Source organism: Galleria mellonella, unplaced genomic scaffold (assembly GCF_026898425.1).
Source record: "Galleria mellonella isolate WM207_F2 unplaced genomic scaffold, CSIRO_AGI_GalMel_v1 utg746, whole genome shotgun sequence".
NCBI classification, from domain to species: domain Eukaryota; kingdom Metazoa; phylum Arthropoda; class Insecta; order Lepidoptera; family Pyralidae; genus Galleria; species Galleria mellonella.
In genome coordinates, this window is record NW_026442148.1 from 2,619,980 (window position 1) to 2,639,271 (window position 19,292).

General features: G+C 41.5%; 1 protein-coding gene across 3 annotated transcripts in view; it reads right to left on the reverse strand.

Moving 5' to 3' along the window:
- Positions 1-1,317: 1,317 nt before the first annotated feature.
- Positions 1,318-19,292, reverse strand: part of LOC113514612 (uncharacterized) — a 34,660-nt gene continuing 16,685 nt past the window's right edge. For 2 of the 3 annotated variants that reach the window (XM_052901156.1, XM_052901155.1), the window contains exons 5-21: positions 18,256-18,347; positions 17,854-17,981; positions 15,687-15,782; positions 14,935-15,014; positions 14,324-14,460; positions 13,573-13,743; positions 13,122-13,191; positions 12,845-13,010; positions 12,432-12,486; positions 11,817-12,102; positions 11,543-11,623; positions 10,546-10,695; positions 10,067-10,227; positions 8,738-8,919; positions 8,215-8,336; positions 7,384-7,538; positions 1,318-5,749 (exon numbers count right to left, since the gene is read on the reverse strand). In XM_052901156.1, the coding sequence (XP_052757116.1) occupies positions 5,377-5,749; positions 7,384-7,538; positions 8,215-8,336; positions 8,738-8,919; positions 10,067-10,227; positions 10,546-10,695; positions 11,543-11,623; positions 11,817-12,102; positions 12,432-12,486; positions 12,845-13,010; positions 13,122-13,191; positions 13,573-13,743; positions 14,324-14,460; positions 14,935-15,014; positions 15,687-15,782; positions 17,854-17,981; positions 18,256-18,347 (2,505 nt within the window). In that variant the 3' untranslated portion in view covers positions 1,318-5,376. The remainder of the gene's footprint in view (positions 5,750-7,383; positions 7,539-8,214; positions 8,337-8,737; positions 8,920-10,066; positions 10,228-10,545; positions 10,696-11,542; positions 11,624-11,816; positions 12,103-12,431; positions 12,487-12,844; positions 13,011-13,121; positions 13,192-13,572; positions 13,744-14,323; positions 14,461-14,934; positions 15,015-15,686; positions 15,783-17,853; positions 17,982-18,255; positions 18,348-19,292) is intronic. The other variant, XM_052901157.1, reaches the window with a different exon arrangement.

The window sequence follows — 19,292 nt, forward strand, 5'->3', positions numbered from 1 at the left end:
GGTTCCTTCAGGGTCGGCAACGCGCACGTGACGGGGAGAAAGGGATTATAAAATAAATAAGTAGTAAAATGTAAATGGAGACTGAGAATCCCATTGTTAGCAATATACCCAACCAGGTTGACCATGGTACTGCTCATGTGTATAGGCGACGGTTACCACTTTACATCAGGTGGGCCGTCAGCTTGTTTGCCATTCTAAGTTGTATAAAAAAAACCCATTCCTCGCCCACCTTTTGTCGCATCTTACGACACCCACGGGAAAGAAAGGGTTGGCTTATTTTATGCCGGGACCTACACGGCAATTTACAACCAATGACAGTATTAGGGGGCGGTCGGCAACGCAATTTGCCATTTGGTGATGTTTTAAGAGGGACACTGCTGTCCATCTCTCGGTCATTACACGTTCATCACGGCCCATTCTATGCCGGAACCGCGCGGCGTTTTGAAAAATATCATAATATCAGCCTTTAACAGTCCACTGCTGAACGTAAGCCTCCCCCATAGGGGGTTTTGACTTTTTAAAAAGCCGGCAGCACACCTGCAATGGCGTTGATGTTGTGGGTGACCATGGGCGGCGGTGGTCACTTACCATCAGGTGAGCCGCAGGCTCGTTTGCCCCCTGTGTTGTAAAAAAGTTACCACGCTTGGCAGGCGGATTGACAACCGCAGTCAAGTGGGGGGAAAGGGATTGTTAGTAATGGGGTCTAATTGACCCATTGCTAGCAATATACCCTATCAAGTCGACCTCCATGTGATCTCCCCTGGAAATCATCGTGCTGAATTCTAGATTGATTCATCACGTTGGGTTAACTGACCTGCCTTTTCATTCTCACCTGTCACCTCACTGGTGCCCCGCCAGCGTGTATCATTAGCGCAGACGGGGTTACCATTCCATTTTCATCCATTGAATAAAAAAAAACCGCAATCAGGTTTTAGACGTTTTAAGAGGGACTGCTGCTGCCTATCCCTCGCCTTGCCTTAGTCGTTTTGTACGACTACCAACGAAGAAAGGGTGGCCTATTCTACACCGGAACCACGCGGCCAATTAAAAAATATAGATAGATAGATAAACTATTTATTTGAGCCATTTATGACACACGTAAATTTACAAATGAGTTTATACAATCAGATTATTTACACTTTTTAAAATATACAACAAAAGATAAAATATGAAAATATGTTTCCGCCATGTGTGTCGCAGTGACCCATATAGGCTACAGCTCAGTATTAGTTTTGCTTAAAAGCAAAGCACTGGTTTTCAATACACTACCTGTTAATCCTCTCTCGCTGTTCAGATCAATAAATAAAACACAATACATTCAGTCTTGAGGTTTATTGCCACTCGCCGTTACAATATATAGGTACAAGTCATCACGGAAAATACGCCGCGCGAGCGAAGTCGCAGCAACAGCTAGTATAGAGTATTTGACAAATTTTAGATAAATATAACAAACTGTTCATTATATAATAGCATGATACATTTGCAATACATTATATAGATAGAGTGTCTCCATACAAATGCAACGAGAAAAGCGTGTCAACTTTTTCATACAATTTTGCGTGATAAATAGTTACGAGTGATTCCTTTATAACTTCCATATTTATTGTTTTAAAATTTTTGCATCTTTTAAAAAAAAAAAAAAAAAAATATATATATATATATATATATATATATATATATATATATATATATATATATATATATATATATATAGAACATTATATACGTAAGTATATAGAACACTGATACAACAAACGAGTCAGATAATTTGACAATTAGCTGACAAAAAGTTGAGCCGTTTTTGAAGCTCGACGCTCTATCTATATAATCTATTATGCTATAATTAACAATTTGATATTTTTTTGTATAATATACAAAATTCCTGTCAAGAGCGTTTTTTACCAAAGTGTAGCAACTTCTGCAATACAGAATCATCACCGACTATTTTTAAAGACATAATTTTAAATTTCAAACCATAAAACGTTATAGTAAGACTGAAATTTGAATTTTAATGGGAAAAATATATTTGAAACCTTGAAGTAAAATAAAAATATGCAAATATTTTCGTTCTCAAGCTTTTTAGACAGCACTTTTTAAATAATTTATCAGAAATATTGAAAAACATTCAATACTTTTTGAACACTGACAAATAATGTAATGCAATGTTGCCACACTTCGGTATAAATTCGCCACCCATTTAGATCAGCGATTTTGCCAACGTAGTGGTTAGAGAGATACAGTTGTACTTTTATAATTTATCCAAATTGAACAAGAAAGGAGCATGGCCCTTATGACCTACACATATGTTTCAATTAGAGAGACATTTTTTATATACATATATAGATTCTAAATTTAAAATTCCCGCCTTTTTTCTGTAAAATAGGCAAAGACCGTACTGGGGAAAATGCTATCTTATTTAATAAAAAATATCTAACAACAATTAGGTATAGGCTTCATCCAGACCTATGTTCATGGGCCTAAATGTACATAGCTACCAATAGAATACTATTTAAGATATGGTATTACATCACATGAGCGTTATGCAAAAAAAATTTAAAAAATAACTCCAAACTCTACAAAGTGCCAATAGCCTACAACAGGGGTGGCCAACCAGTCGATCGCGACTATTAGTCGACTATTAGTGGATGGTGGCAAGGCAAACAATATAATATATTGCTAATCCAGCGGAAGATGCTCGGACGCAACGCTCGCACCAATATAAATAAGTAGTTGCTAAGAATCAGTTTCAGTTTTGTTTTTCCTCGTAATGAAATAACAAATACTACAATACTACACAGTTGTGTACTGAACTATGTTGTTTCATCTGTGATTTCAAGAAGTATGTATGTATGTTGGTAGTCAAGTAAGTCGAGCCACCCCTGGTCTACAACATCTATATGCAATAATTTCATTCCAATTAACGCGGGCGAACCCGTGAGTTAACACTAGTTTCTACAACTCGCACTGCACAATACTGTATTAAAAGAGAACATAAGTATAGTTCTGCTTAGTAGATCCTTTATAACTAAATACAAACAAAAACATATCTTATTTCTATATGCGTATAGTACATAGTTAAGTACACTTATTTATTGAGCACCAAGACACTGTAGGATGCGTATTGTACTAGTGATACACACGCACACACGCATACACACACACACGCACGCACGCACGCACACACACACACGCACACACACACACATATATATATATATATATATAATATTATTTATATATCTGACAAGAGAGATAACATAGTAAAATTTCTCGTTAAACATTTATATATAGACATAATAAAAGGGCTACGGTAACAGCTTACCATCAGGTGGGCCGTATGCTTGTTTGCCACTTCAGTGGTATAAAAAAAGGTGCTGGAATGGCAAAATATATTAAATATCACTTTGGCTGATATTGAGTTATATTCTAGTGTCTGAATTCAATGAATTATTCAAATTCAAATGGTTTTCCCAAGAGACTACAGCATGGGGTTCTTCAAAGGGGGCGGTAAAGAGGTTTCTTCAGGGTCGGCAACGCGCGCGTAATACCTCTGGTATTGCAGGTGTTCATAGGCTACAGTAACCGCTTACCATCAGGTAGGCCGTATGCTTGTTTGCCACCACAGTGGTATAAAAAAAAATTCCACGATACTGTATGAACAAACTATTTACTTAAAAATACACAGTGTATGTATTGTGTAGACTGAGGGCTGAACTAGGAAAACCTGCAGCTACAGCCACCAGGCCTTTTGTCGGAAGGGAAAGGGAATTATGATACGACTTTGTCCGTTCGTCCTTCTGTTGGGACAGATACCTCAGCAACTAACAATGTTAACGATTTGAAATTTGAAACAATTTTACATACTGTTGGCCCACACATACTGCATTATACAAAATTACAGTTTGTAAAACAATTTATGAATATTACAGGAGAAATAAAACGATGTTTGCAAACTAGCACACTTTTTGAGACATTATCAAAAAAACTTCCAAAAACAAACTTACATATGCGGTCTAGTTTTTATTGTATTAAGTCTCTATTTAGTATAATGCAAGAATCCATGTACAGAAACCTCGATGTGTGAGTGCAACTCGCACTTGACCATTTTTTTCTGCGTCGAATGATCAAATGATATGTTTAATAAATTGATCAAAACATTTGATTTTTTTATACAACATGAATGGCAAACAAGCTGATGGCCCACCTGATGGAAAGTGGTAATAGTCGCCTATAGACATGAGCAGTACCATGGACATAACAGAGTTCTGTTTCGCCCATGATACCCCCCATGCGTTGCCATTCTTGATGACTCAGGTGTTATTCCTCTGTACCCTGTAAATTCACGCCATATCCCACCCTTCAAACCGAAACACAGCCATGCAAACACAACTGCTTCACGGTTGAAACACGAAAGGCACAGAGGTACCCAAGCAATCGACTTTTGTACAAAGTCTCCCTCTATGATTTAACCAAGTCACAAAATGAATGGATAAAACATCAACAGGATAAAGCCGAAATAGCATCCTTTGAAGGGAGCCCTCTATCGGGGAAACTGAACATTTTCACCAAAGAAACGCGCCTCGATAAATGTCAAAAAAATTTGAGTCTCCCATACACGGTGAGTGAAACTATCAAGTTAGGAGGAAGGGATGTTTAGTCAACAGGAGTTTAGACCACTTTAGTAGTAACACAAACATCAATTGGGGAGGGGGGGGAGGTATTTTTTTTTGGTGGATGAAAATGGTATGGTAGCCCCGCCTGCGCTAACGGGATATTCTGGCGAAGCACCAGTGAAGGGTGATAGATGAGAATGAAAACAGGCCAGTTAGCCCATCATGATGAATTCATCAGGAATTCACCATGATAGTTTCCAGGGGGAACCGCGAGGAGGTCGACCTGGTTGGGTATATTGCTAGCAATGGGATTTTTAGTCTCCATTACTAACAATCCCTTTCCCCCCGGGGAGGTATTGTTAGTAATATGGACCACCAATCCCATTGCTAGCAATATACTCTGTCAGTTTGACTTCCACGTAGCCCCTGGAAACCATCGTGCTGAATTCCAGGTGTATTCACTACGATGGGCTAACTGACCTGCTTCATTCTCACCTATCATCCCTCATTGGTGCCCCGCCGGTGTATACCGATAGCGCAGGGGTTACACTGTTACCATTAAAAAAAACTATATAGTTAGTATGAAAAACACTAAATTATTTTTCGTTCTTCAATTAATTTTCCTTTGGTGAAAATGTACCGTTTCGCTCGTAGAACGCTGCCTTCAAACAATACTGGCGATTCTGATTTCTGCCGCCATAACGCGTCCGTCGCATTATCAACCTAATCGCACTGTCGTTACGACACTATTTCCCTCAGCTCACTAGTCACTCTCACTGTCGTCCGACGCACTGTAGGTCTCGTCACTGGACTGTAACACACCATCGCCGCTGCTGACCGCGTCATTTCGCTCGTCTTTTGTTTTATCCTGCTCTTGAAACGAGTTATCCTGTTCTTGGTGTAAGTTACCCCTCTCTTGGTGTGAGTTACCCCTCTCTAGATGTGAGTTACCCCTCTCTAGGTGTGAGTTACCCCTCTCTTGGTGTGAGTTGCCCCTCCCTTGGTGTGAGTTACCCCTCCCTTGGTGTGTGTTACCCCGGTCTTGTATCGTGTCATCGCGCGGTTCAAGTCTCGTCTGCACGAGTGGGGCGCCACGGGAGGCGTTGCTAGGTATTGCCAGTTCGCCGATGATGTCACTGAAACGTGATACAGTCACGTTGAGTAAAGGGAGAGGCGATTATAAGTAGTTAGGGATGCCAGTGCACATTAATACAATATACCGTGTCCTTATATTATATAGACAGTCTCCATACAAATGCTTCGAGAAAAACGGCTCAACTTTTTCATACAATTTTACAGTAATAAATTGTTACGAGTGATCCCTTTATAACTTCTATATTTATTTTGTCTCATAAATTCTGCATCTTTTTAATGCGTAAACACTTATTTTATTTATTAAATAATTAAATATAGACACGTCAAGATACATTGTGTACGTAAGTATATAGAACACTGATACAACAAAACGAGTCAGATAATGTGACAATTAGCTGACAAACAGTTGAGCCGTTTTTGAAGCTCGACTCTCTATCTATATATTCTAAGACCTTGTCATATCTATTATCAATTTTCAAGTGCGCGGTTTCTGAAATGTGTTCTCCTACGAACGCTCAGATTATGGAATAAGCTCCCTGTCGAGGTGTTACGAAGAGACTAAAGCAGGGGGTTCTTCAAAAGGGGGGGTAAAGATATTTCATCAGGGTTAACAACGCGCGTGTTAGATATTTATTTTAAATTATATTAATTTTCTTACACATCTTGTGTTAAAATGTGTACCTACATCTATTAATAAAAATCAGACTAACTACTTCAAATATAATATAACGTTAAAATTGTTATTATACCAAATTTTGTATATATATATATATATATATATATATATATATATATATATATATATATATATATTATTATGATACTTAAAAAGTAATGAAATTGTAAGAACACGTGGTCTCGCTGACTTGTTCACTCGAATTCGGCCCTGTAGATATAAAAGACTGTTACTTGGGTTGGGAGGCAACACTTCTTGTCCAACCGTTGAACAGAGCGGAGCTCCCTGACGTATCAAGAGTGAACAAGTATAGTGAACCAAGTGGTCATTATATAAAATATATCACAATTATTGTTGATGGAAGTCCTAAAGAAGCTATATTTAAATAAGTGTCAATGGACTAACAGAAGTTGGGTATTTACGTTATATTATTTGTTATATATCAAATATAAAGTGAAATAAGTAAATATATGATTTAATAGTATGATATCTAGACTAAATGAACTTGTGCTTTATTTACTAGATTTTTAGAGGCTTACAACCTTTATATTATTAAGAATATATTATATACATATATGTAAAGTTAGTATTACGTAGTACCCCACATATCATTTTATATATATATTATAAATAATAAATTGCCTTTTTCTAATACGCGCGTAATACCCTGCTAATGCAGGCGTTCATAGGCTACGGTAACCGCTTACAATCAGGTGAGCTGTATACTTGTTTGCCACCTCGGTGGTATAAAAAAAGGGGTAATTCCAGGCTAATATTGTAATATTTTCAAAATGGCCGCCATCACAAGATGGCGGACAGTGTGCATATTATTCAACACTGTATCAACAGGGTTACTGATATCAACTGAAAGAGCTTCAAGCGTAAGTAACGATAAACTAACATTTAATAAACTGATTTGAACATGGGCGCAGCCACAAAAATGGCGGATTACATTACAAAAGCTTGTTCTCAAACGGAGGCGTAAGCGTCGTGACTCACGCGACATCTTCGCGCGCCTGTCGACGCAACGCGAAGAACTCGTCGTCCAGGTTGAAGGTGAGGTTGCTTCGCATCACCACCTTGACCGGCGGCGGCCGCGCGTGCTCGCCAGCATGCTCGGCGAGCGAGTGCGTGCGAGTGTCGCCGTCATCCGACTGTATATATATATAATATATATTGCTTATTTTAGATAGATAGATACTCTTTATTGTTTCCTCCATAAGATTACAATAGTAAACTTATTATAGATACAAACAATTACAAGAAATAATCACAGTGAGGAAACAATGGGCGGCCTTAACGCTAAGAGCGATCTCTCGCAGGCAACCTTTGGATGGAGAGGAGTAATTATAAACAGTTTGACTGGAGGCACAAATTGAAAATTTTGATATTGATAAAATATGTGGCGTTAAGTCGCGATCGTGTATTTAAAATATGTGAAAACACGTGAAAGTTTCAAATATTTCACCAGAGGGAGACTTTGTACAAAAGTCGTTTGCTTGTCCACCTCTGTCCTATTCGTGTTTCTACCGTGAAGCAGTTGTGTTTGCATGGCTGTGTTTCGATTTAAAGGGTGGGATATGACAGTGAATTTACAAGGTTCAGAGGAATAACACCTGAGTCCTCAGGAATGGCAACGCATGGGGGGGGGGGGGTATCATGGACGAAACAGTATACTCTGTTATGTCCATCCTGCTCATGTGTATAGGCGACGGTTATCACTTTCCATCAGGTGGACCGTCGGTTCGTTTGCCATTCTAAGTTGCATACAAAGAAATATCTTTCCCTACGATGCGACATCTACACTTATATAACATTTGTGTAACTCGCCTCGTTTTCATTTCCCTCGCTGTCGGTGTGAACACGCGGCCGAGCATGCTCGCGAGCATGTCCGCGCTCAGAGCGCCGCGTGTAGGGGGCGCGGCTGTTGTTGCGAGGGAACCGAGACTCTCCTGTATTCAAATATGTATTTTTTTTTATAAGCCCCCCTTCGGAGTGTACAGCTTTTGTCCGGATATTAATTTCCCGGTTGTTTATCTGTTTTATTTATCAACACATTTTGCCTTTCAATCTTTCCTTCCATTTTCTTCCATTCCTTCATCCTCTCTATATTACCGTATTCCTTTATCGGACCAATTTTGTTATTATTTGTTTACGTGCTTGATATTCGTAGAAGGACCACAATCCTGGCGTGTAGGGGGAAAGGGATTGTTAGTAATGGGGTTTAATGAACCCATTGCTATCAATATACCTTATCTTGTTTGCCATTCTAAGTTGTATAAAAAAAAATAGTAAGGATTGTAAAATTAATAATGGTCTATGAGAGTTAAGTGGAGCAGCGTGGCCGCCTCACCGCGCGGCGCGTGCTGGCGGCCGCCGCCTCGCTCGCCGCCTCGCTCGCCGCCTCGCTCGCCGCCGCGCCGCGCGCTAGCTGCGTCTCTCTCACTCTCCCTGTCCGAGCCGCTCGCCATCGGCACGTCTTCCGTCGACCACGACCGTGGCTCCGCTTTCATGGACTCCACGTCCGAGGACACTCTACGGAGGGAGGGAATCGTCAGTATTGGGGACTATTAGCCCCATTGCTAGCAATATACAAAATACAATAGAAAATACAGAATTATAAATTATTTGTTGTACACACATTGGAGACATTTAAAAGATCTACTAAACAATGGCGGATTTATACTTTAAAACAATAATACCATAGTATATATATATATATATATACAGGGTGTGAGGGACAGGTTGGCAAAAACTGGAACGGTGAATTCAGACCATTATTGTGAACTGAACACCAGTGGGAATTCTTTCCGGAGAATTTCAATTTTTGTTGTTGTTTATTTCATTTAAAATCATATAATCTATGATATTATGTCATAATATAAAGAAATAATAGTATTTTACAGTGAAACACTATTAAATACCAAAAAGCAGCAATGTAATATACGTATTAAAATTCTACCGCGACGCGCGACATCAGCCGTGTACGATCAACGCCACAAGCGTACGGAAAACACCTTCGGAAAACACCTACGAAGAAACACCACGTACCTTATAATACATTCATAATAAATACTATGAAATATCAAAAAGTCCTATCGCGACGCGCGGAATCAGCTGTATATAAGGTCAACGCCACAAGCGTACGCAAACTACGTACGAAGAAGCAGCGTTGACTGCGCGCGCGCTGTAGGTATCGCGCGTCGTGTGGATCGTACAGTTGCAAATACATTGCGCGGCGTCAACACTGACAATCGTCAACTATACGGCTGCGGTGCATTTCCGGCGGGAAAATAATATGCCGTCTGATTCAGAACATTCATCTGAATCAGCTGTTTTCGTTTAGCCAACCTGCCCCTTCCACCCTGTATATAACATTTATTATTAAAGTTTAGTTCGCTAGCGGAGCATTTTTTTAAATAATCACTCAGGAAAATTTTAATATTTTATTGTTAAAAGTTTGTGTGCTATTTTATTATATTTTAATGTAATAAGTACCGGTTTAATTTACCTGTAATTAAATCGAGAAAGCTCGACTAGTTTCGGGATCAATTCGTGATCCTTAATCATGAGCGGCTAAGTCGGTAGTATTACATTAAAACATTGGAAAGGGTTCAATTGTTTTTGAAAATTGGCAGCTAATTGCGACGCTGTCATTCATTCCCGTGCACGCTGGCCTCACCCGCTGTGTGTGTGGTCGTTCCTGATGTCACCGAACACCGCCACCAGCTCGTGCCGCGCGCGTGGCGGGCGACGGCGGCGGGGGGAGGGGGAGGGGGAGGGGGCGGCCGTCGTGGGCGCGGACGATCGCAAGCGTTTGCGTTTGTGCTTCTTCGTCGGCCGCTGAAATATTATTTTTTAATTAAAAAAAATAATAATAATAAACGACGCCCACAGTCAGCCTGTATCATCACACGAGCTCGCCATCGACAGACAGATAGATAGATAGATAGATAATTTATTTGCATTACTTACTTACAGCACACAAATTACAACATACATACACAAAAAAAAAAGCGAGATAACATAAATGATAAAAAAAAATACATAAAGCTCCATGGTACTGCTCACGTCTATAGGCGACGGTTACCACTTTCCATCAGGTGGGCCGTCAGCTTGTTTGCCATTCTAAGTTGTATAAAAAAAAACTATAAAGTGTACCTTGGTGGCGGGCGCGGTGGCGGTGGTGAGCTCGACGAAATCCTCGATGATGATCCGCTTGTCGGCAGGGGGCGCCGCCGTCGCCGCGCTCGACGTCCGCAGCTCAGACCTTCCGCGCTTGCGCTTCTTTGGAGGCCATTCGGTCTCGCCCTGAACATATAAATATTATACTGTACTGTACTGTAGTGTGTACTGTAGGTGTTATCTCGCGATAGTCCATATCACTGGTTATTTGGTTAGAATTATTTCGTTTAATTCCGCTACCATCAGTATGTGTGCGACTGCCAACACTCGAACCACCAATATTACTATCAGAAGTTCCACAAACTTCCATATTAGCCATCAGTTTTCGACTGCCATTTCATCCACGCACGTTTTGCTATACACGTTTCCCTTCTAAACGAGGCATCTTCAGACAATAAGTCTCCGCTCGGAGACTCGCAGTTTAGAGTTTTGGTGTTACTGGTACTGGAACGAAATTTGTACAAAATAAATTCTGTTCAAATAACCATAGAATTATTAGAAATGGTTTAGCAATCTTATTGGTATCAATAAATACAGCCAAATCGACCACTACGCTCCCCCCCTCCCCCGAAAATATTGTATTGTAAAATCTTTATTGTACATAATTCACTTTGTAATCAAATACCGTTTTTAATTCCCGGTGTATTGGTCACGACGAGACGACTGACCCTCTTTAATCCTCCCCTATCATCCCTCATCAGGAAGGGACGGGGAAGATTAGTACTGTGGACTACTAGCAATATACCCTGGCAGGTCGATCTCCACGTGCTCCCCCCTGGAAACCATCGTGCTGAATTCCAGGTGTATTTATCACGATGGGCTAACTGGCCTGTTATTGCATCCTCACTTATCATCTCTCACTGGTGCCCCGCCAGCGTATACTGATGACGCAGACGAGTCATCTAGCGGCCATAGTCCAAGATCTACTTATTTTTGGACTAGATGACCCAATAGAAGTGGACTTGAACGCTACCTGAGTGTGCTGCAGCCGGCTGTGGCCGCGAGACAGTTCCATCACCTTGTTCCGCTCGAACACGCGCCCGTTGTTGATCACCTGCCGTGATAATACGAGTGGTCAGTTATTGACGACCCCGGCGCTGTGACTTCGGACGGTTACGGATTCAAGTAAGAAATCTTCATTGGTTGAATGTTTCGATTTGTAATTAATTTCAAATAGAGTAGGTAACTGTACTGTTTCAACGAATTCTAAGGTTATTCGTTATGTTCATCTCAAGACTGTACTGTACCTTGATGTTCCTCTCGTTAAGTATGCTGACCAGGTCCCTCACGAAGCTGTTATTGGGGTACAGCTTCTTGTGCTTGCAGTGTATGTCCAGCTCTAGATGCTCCTCCGTGCCGTTCATGAGGGTACGCAGCAACTTCACTATGAACTTGTTCTTGGTACGGCGGTGCTTGTGAGGCCGCTTGCGTACGCGGTACGAGTGGCGTCTGGGAGTCGGGTGCGAAGTATGCACAATGTCATTTTCGTCGGTATCGGTCTCGTCCGTCGACAGCAGTGAGCGAGAGATTCGGCTGCGGAGAAAGTATTCATCGCGGCGGTTTAAGACTTATTAGCTTAGTAGTTTATACTCGAGACTTAGTCTCGTGACCGGGGTATATGGCCGTAGCTATAGAGGGGGGAGTGGGCATTGAGGGGCAATACTTTTAAAATCAAAGGCCTCAATAAAATTAGAATTAGATTCGCTTTTTCGAAGTCACTTAATTATGGATTCTGCTCTACTAAAAAGTTCTTTTGCCCTACCTTAAACATGGATTTAGCTAAAGCCCTGCCGGAGTATATTGATTGCCCGAGCCCGAGTCCGAACCGAGTAATACAGTATATCTGTACGTATGTCACTTACCGTTGTCCGCGCAGCTTCCGCAGTCGTTGCTCCTGCTCGCTCGGCTCATCCTCACCTGCAAACATATAACGTATACCTAAAACAAATACCACGGAAGGAAGGATACTGGATAAAGTATGATGGTTAAGTTTCTTGACCATTCTTCTTGACTGAAACTGCTTTCCGAATTAGGCAGTAAACTAATAAAAAATGTCGATTAAGTCGAGCAAGAGGTGTACATAGGGATAGAGGACTTTAGATACTCGGTTTTCTGCTTATCTCTCAGGGAAATTTGGATAACATATTGGAATCTCACGTCGGTTAGTAACTAACTCACTGACCTAGTTAGTCGGTCGGTCAGTCGGTCAGTCGGTGAGTCATTGAGATGGTCAGTAGGTGAGTGAGTGAGTGAGTGGGCGTGCAGGGCCACTGACCCTCGGCGCGGAAGTCGTTGTCGCGGCTGTAGTCGATGCGCCAGCGCTGGTCGGGCGCGGGCCCGCACGGCCTCGCGCGGGCGTCGTCGCCCGCCTCGCGGCCCGCCGCCAGGCACAGCTGCGACTCCTCGTGCTGCAGCTGCCCGCTCGGCAGGTACTTCCATTTCTAATAACAGTACATCACGAGGCGATATTTGAATCGATTTGGATCATTCAAAAGCGATTTGAGTCGTGAACAAGTAAACGTGAAGGAATGACAAGTACTTCATACACGTACCTGCCCGCGCTGCTTGCCGTGGCAGTTGACCATTAGCACGCGCCGCCCGACCTCGTTCACATCTTCCTCTCTGTATAAAAATTAAGATTATTTTTATTAAAGAAAGATATCCATTTATAAAAATGTTATGTGATTGGGAGGGGTGGGGAGAATTGGATTATGTTATGTGGGTAATAAGGATATGGGGTAGCCGAGGGTGAGTGTTAAATAAGTGAAGTGGAATGGACAAGAGAGTTTTACCGTGTGCGGTGTGAGGTGGATCAAGGTGCGTTTTATATAGGTGTGAAATGTTGGTGAATGTGTGTTTTATAAAGACAGAGTGTAGGGGGCGCGGTGGGAGTCTGTTATTTGGGGTGGGGGCACGTGTTATACGAACGTGGGTGTTGTGAGGTATATGTGAATGTGTGTCACGTGAGTGGTGGTGGGCGGGTGTGCAGGTGTGCAGCCTCACCTGGCGTACTGCAGCTCGGCGCAGTCCTCCTCGGTGCGCAGCTGGCCGGCCAGCGACAGCGCGAGGTACTGCGTGGCGTGCAGGCGCGCGTGGCACGGGTACACGCCCAGCGGCGACCCGGCCTCGCGCTGCAGCGTGTCCAGGCACAGGCCGCTGCCCGGGTTCGAGAACCTGCAACCGCCGGCTCTCAATCATCGCCCATCAGCCACTCATCGTAACTGTTCACAACTGTCTGGTTACTTGAATAAAAACTTACTTCAATTCATTTATGTTATGCCCATGATACTGCTCATGTCTATAGGCGACGGTTACCACTTTCCATCAAGTTAGCCGTCAGTGTATTTGCCGTTGGTCCATAATATAAATACGTACCTTTCTAACTACTCTCTACCAGGTAGTTTGTAAGGAGGTCGCTACTAGAGACTTGACTGTCTTCAGTAAAGCACAACCTTCCAGTAATGTTTACCGTTGTACGTATTACGTTGTATGAACTGCGGGTCTACCATGAAATGAAATTCCGAAATTTCGGACTCAATTTCGTGTTTTTGTTTATACCAAAATCGGACCAATAAATGGAGTTTAACGTTTCGTCCGTCATACATCCTATCATAAAAGTCCAAAGGAACAATATTTTAACATTTTTAATATTTCCAAACGGCATGTATTATGTAATTTTAACATCAAATTTGTGTTTCGTTTGGCTCCGAAATTTCGGAAAACACGACATGGTAGGCCCTCTGATCATTAGTACCTGCCGTATCCGTGGACGTGTGCGACGGGCACGAACTTGTCCGGGTACACGTTGTCCAGGTACCACTGGAAGCTCTTGCAGTGCAGCTTCTCGCGCAGCACCCGCCGGTGCGTCACGTCGCCGATTTTAGGATTTTTCTACAATAATAAAATCGCTACTCACAACTATTTAAGACAACCTACTTAAAAAAAAAGGAGGTTGTCAATTCGGCATGTGTATTTATTTATACTTGTTTCCTCATAACTCCGTCAATTGTGATAGAAGTTTTATCAAAATCGATTCAGTAATTTAGTTTTTCAATCAAAATAACTTTTTTTTTAATGTATGATAATGGTATGGTAACCCCGCCTGCGCTAACGGGATACGCTGGCGGAGCACCAGTGAAGGGTGATAGATGAGAATGAAAACAGACCAGTTAGCCCGACATGATGAATTCATCAGGAATTAACCATGATAGTTTTCAGGGGGAACCGCGAGGAGGTCGACCTGGTTGGGTATATTGCTAGCAATGGGATTCTTAGTCACCATTACTAACAATCCCTTCCCTTGTAAGGTGGTGAAAATGTTCTAAAATCATGCATTGAAGTAAAAATCCAATAGGAAGTACTCACCCGGAGGTCGGGCCGATGCAAGTAGAACAACTCTGCGTACTCGTCCATCCACACCTCCGCCATGCGCGCCGTGTTTATGCCTGTACCAATTGTTATACTAAAGGTGATATTATACTATGACGCCTATATATATATGGATATTTAACAGATATTTAATAAACACATTAATTTCTCTACCGTGAAGCAGTTGTGTTTGCATGGCTGTGTTTCGGTTTGAAGGGCAGTGAATTTACTGGGTACACAGGAATAACACCTGAGTCCTCGGGAATGGCAACGCATGGGAGGTATCATGGGCGAAACAGTATACTCTGTTATGTCTATGATACTGCTCATGTCTATAGGCGACGGCGACAGGTGGGCCTTCAGCTTGTTTGCCATTCTAAGTTGTATAAAAAAAAACATTATTGGGTCAAAATATAGTTATTGTAACTATTAAAAAAATATATATTCTTTTTTGCATTTGTAAATTACATTGTTAATACATTTATAAATGTTGTGAGCGAGGGTGGACTTGTCTCTGACAGAGATCTCTTCCAGTCAACCCGATACAGTTGGGAAGCGTGTCGTCAGCGGGCAGCTGGAGTGATACAACTATTAATATTTAGAATACATAAACAAATATACAGTTAAATAAAATATTAAAATATATAATGACAATGATTTTTTGTTGATATTGTTACATTTAGCCAATGTTTCGGCCGACTACCTCACCTCGGCCCCCCCACTAAGAATGTATTTGTTGGCGGTGGTACCGTGCGTGTCGGAGTGCGCGGGCAGCCCGTACGGGTGGAAGCTGCGGAACACGTGGCCCACGCGCGAGCACGGCACCGTCTCCAGCGTGCCGCCGCCTGCGCAACGATCGACGACCTTCGTATGGAACTCGCACTATAGTCAGACTGATAAACGGCACGTTCTAGTATTACGTGACGCAATATTTGAAGATTTTTGTACCTCCCTCTCCCCATCTCTCTCCCTCTCTAGACAATACGTAACACCCAAGTGATCACCAAAAGTCACAACAATAAGGGGGTAGGGATTGATAATAATGGAGACTAAGAACCCCATTGCTAGCAATATATCCAACCAGGTCGACTTCCACGTGGTCCCCCCTGGAAACCATAGTGCTGAATTCCAAGTGCATTCATCACGATGGGCTAACTAACCTGCCTTTTCATCCTCACCTATCATCTCTCACTGGTGCTCCGCCAGCGTATACCGTTAGCGCAGGCGGGGTTACCATACCATAATCACCCATTAAAAATAAAAATATAAATGACATAAACTAAAAGTTTATGGGAAGTGGAGGAGGAGGAAGAGGAGTTTATGGGAGGGAGAGTTGCCAACTTGAGAGGTTTTAATTCCCTAGTTTTTTTTTTCCAATTTAAAACGCATTTTACGAACCTCCCTCCCACTCGTAGCATTTTACAAAATAAACCAAAATTTAATAACGTAACACTTGAACGCTGTTAAAAACAAAAGTTGCATTGCATGTATAACTACTAAACAGAGGGGGGGAGAAGGGATTGTTAGTAATGGGGATTAGTAACCCCATGCTAGCAATACACCCTGTCAGGTCGACATCCTCGTGGTTCCTTCTGGAAACCATCGTAATTGATGTATTGTTAGATTCGTCACGGTGGGCTAACTGACCTGCTTCATCCTCACCTATCATCCCTCACTGGTGCCCCGCCAGTGTATACCGACAGCGTAGGCAGAGTTAAAAACAACTAAACAGATTCGAATGAAATTTAATTATTTGGAAATGTACAATATACACAACAGACAGGCATGGGTTTAATAATGAATATTAATGGTAAAAAAGACTTTGTACAGTTGTGTTTGCATGGCTGTGTTTCGGTTTGAAGGGTGCAATATGGCGTGAATTTACAAGGTACAGAGGAATAACACCTGAGTCCTCAGGAATGGCAACGCATGGGGCGTATCATGGGCGAAACAGTATACTCTGTTATGTGCATGGTACTGCTCATGTCTATAGGCGACGGTTACTATGTTCCATCAGGTGGGCCGTCAGCTTGTTTGCAATTCTAAGTTGCATAAAAAAAAGGCTCATTTCGATTGAGTTCTTCGTGTCAATATATAGATACTGTAACTACAATATATATATATATTACTATATACTATCCATCCTTAATAACAGGTAGGTTATATACTAACTTAACACAGGTTAGTTGGTATACTAATTCACGTGGACAAAATCGCTGGATATAGCTAGTATTGCAAATGTTAAAAGTTTGTAAGGATATTTGTGTATTTGTTACTCGATTACACTTAAACAGCTTTAAATAAAATTTAAATATATACTGCACTAGCGGCCCGTCCCGGCGTCGCACGGGTGGCCATTTTTAACATTTCCCTTCACTGCTCTGCTCCTATTGATCGTAGCGTGATGAAAAGTATACTATAACCTGGCCAGGAGTATGAAGAATAATTGTACCAAGTTTCGTTAAAATCCATCGAGTAGTTTTTGTTTCTATAACGAACATACAGACAGACAAAAATTTTACTGATTGCATTTTTGGCATCAGTATCGATCACTAATCACCCGCTGATAGTTATTTTGGAAATATATTTCATGTACAGAATTGACCTCTCTACAGATTTATTATAAGTATAGATAATTTACTATATATACTGCTATATTCTATCTTTCTTTTTTTTATTGTTGACAAGTGTACGACATTTTTTAAGGTTTTTTTTTAATATAAAATTACGTATTTTAATGACTCATTTAAATAACATTTATTCTTTTTAAGCTTTAATATTAGCACGCCTAATTATGGCGAAATATGAGGACTTATACTTATTGTAACATCTATACACTTACCATGTTTCTTGTAAATAAATAAAGAAAGAAATAAATACTATATATATGTTAGCTATAAATGAATGTGGGCGTACACTGCCATATCCTGAAGGATATCTCCAGGTTCTCCCCGCCCCAGCCGGCCATCTGCTCGTCGTACGCGCCCAGCTCCCAGTAGTACGCGCGGTTGATAGCGAACAGCCCGCCGGCCATCGTCGGCGACCTACCGACGGAAACTTGTTGCTGTATCAGCCGTCATAACTGTGCACTGCTGAACATTGGCGTGAATTTACAGGGTACAGAGGAATAACACCTGAGTCCTCAGGAATGGCAACGAATGGGGGTATCATGGGCGAAACAGTATACTCTGTTATGTCCATGGTACTGCTCATGTCTATAGGCGACGGTTACCACTTTCCATCAGGTGGGCCGTCAGCTTGTTTGCCATTCTAAGTTGTAAAAAAAAAATTTAAAAAAACCAGTATAGCGGTACGTACCAAGTGGGCGATATGTCGGAGCCTCGCCTCTTCTTCTCGCGTTCGGGCACATCGATCCACGTGAAGTGGCCCATGAACGTAAACCCACCCACCTGGACACAAGGGAAACTAGTTTATTTCATAAGATATAAATCTTGATGATGAAAATCCAAGCCGACAGTAAGAAAGCCAACAGTAAGTAAAGGAGAAGCCTCGCCCAGCAACACTAAACGTTTCGTAATCAAAGATGGGAGTGAAAGATGAAAACCAGCGTCGTGGTATGCCAATCACTCTTAATGCTGAACTTATAAGGGATTGTTAGTAATGCGGACTGTCAATCCCGTAGCTAGCAGCATCGTGCTGAATTTCTGGTGTATTCATCACGATGGACTAACTGACCTGCTGTCATCCGTCACTGGAGCCCCGCCAGCGTATACCGTTAGCGAAGGGTTACCATTCGCTTGTCATTCATTAAAACAATGCTAAACTTGAGGGTTAAGATTGTCAGTAATGGAGAGTTTAGTACCCATTACTATATTGTTTATCATTTCCAAAAAGAATCATTACAATCGGTTCAGAACGGGTAAAAAAGACAAGTGAAGTGAAAATATTTTTTTTTTTTTGTAATCATTTAATAACTGGAAAATTTTTGAAGGACCATAAAAAACCGATAATTTACAGATTCCCGACATCTGAGGTACTTTTTTAATTTTCTTTAAAGAAAAAGCATTTAAAACTACAACTAAACTAATTCCCAAACCATTACTACATATGTTAGTACAATTTACAAATTACTATCTGTTAATGATTATTTATAAATTAAAATTACTGGCCGCGTGGTCCCGGCATAGGACGGCCTCCCCTTGCTTACTCGTGGGTGTCGTAAGAGGCGACTTTTTTTTTAATGGGTGATAATGGAATGGTAACCCCGCCCGCGCCATCGTTATACACCGGCGGGGCACCAGTGAGGGATGATAGGTGAGGATGAAGCAGGTCAGTTAGCCCACCGTGACGAATTCAACAAGAATTGTTCACGATGGTTTCCAGGGGGAACCACG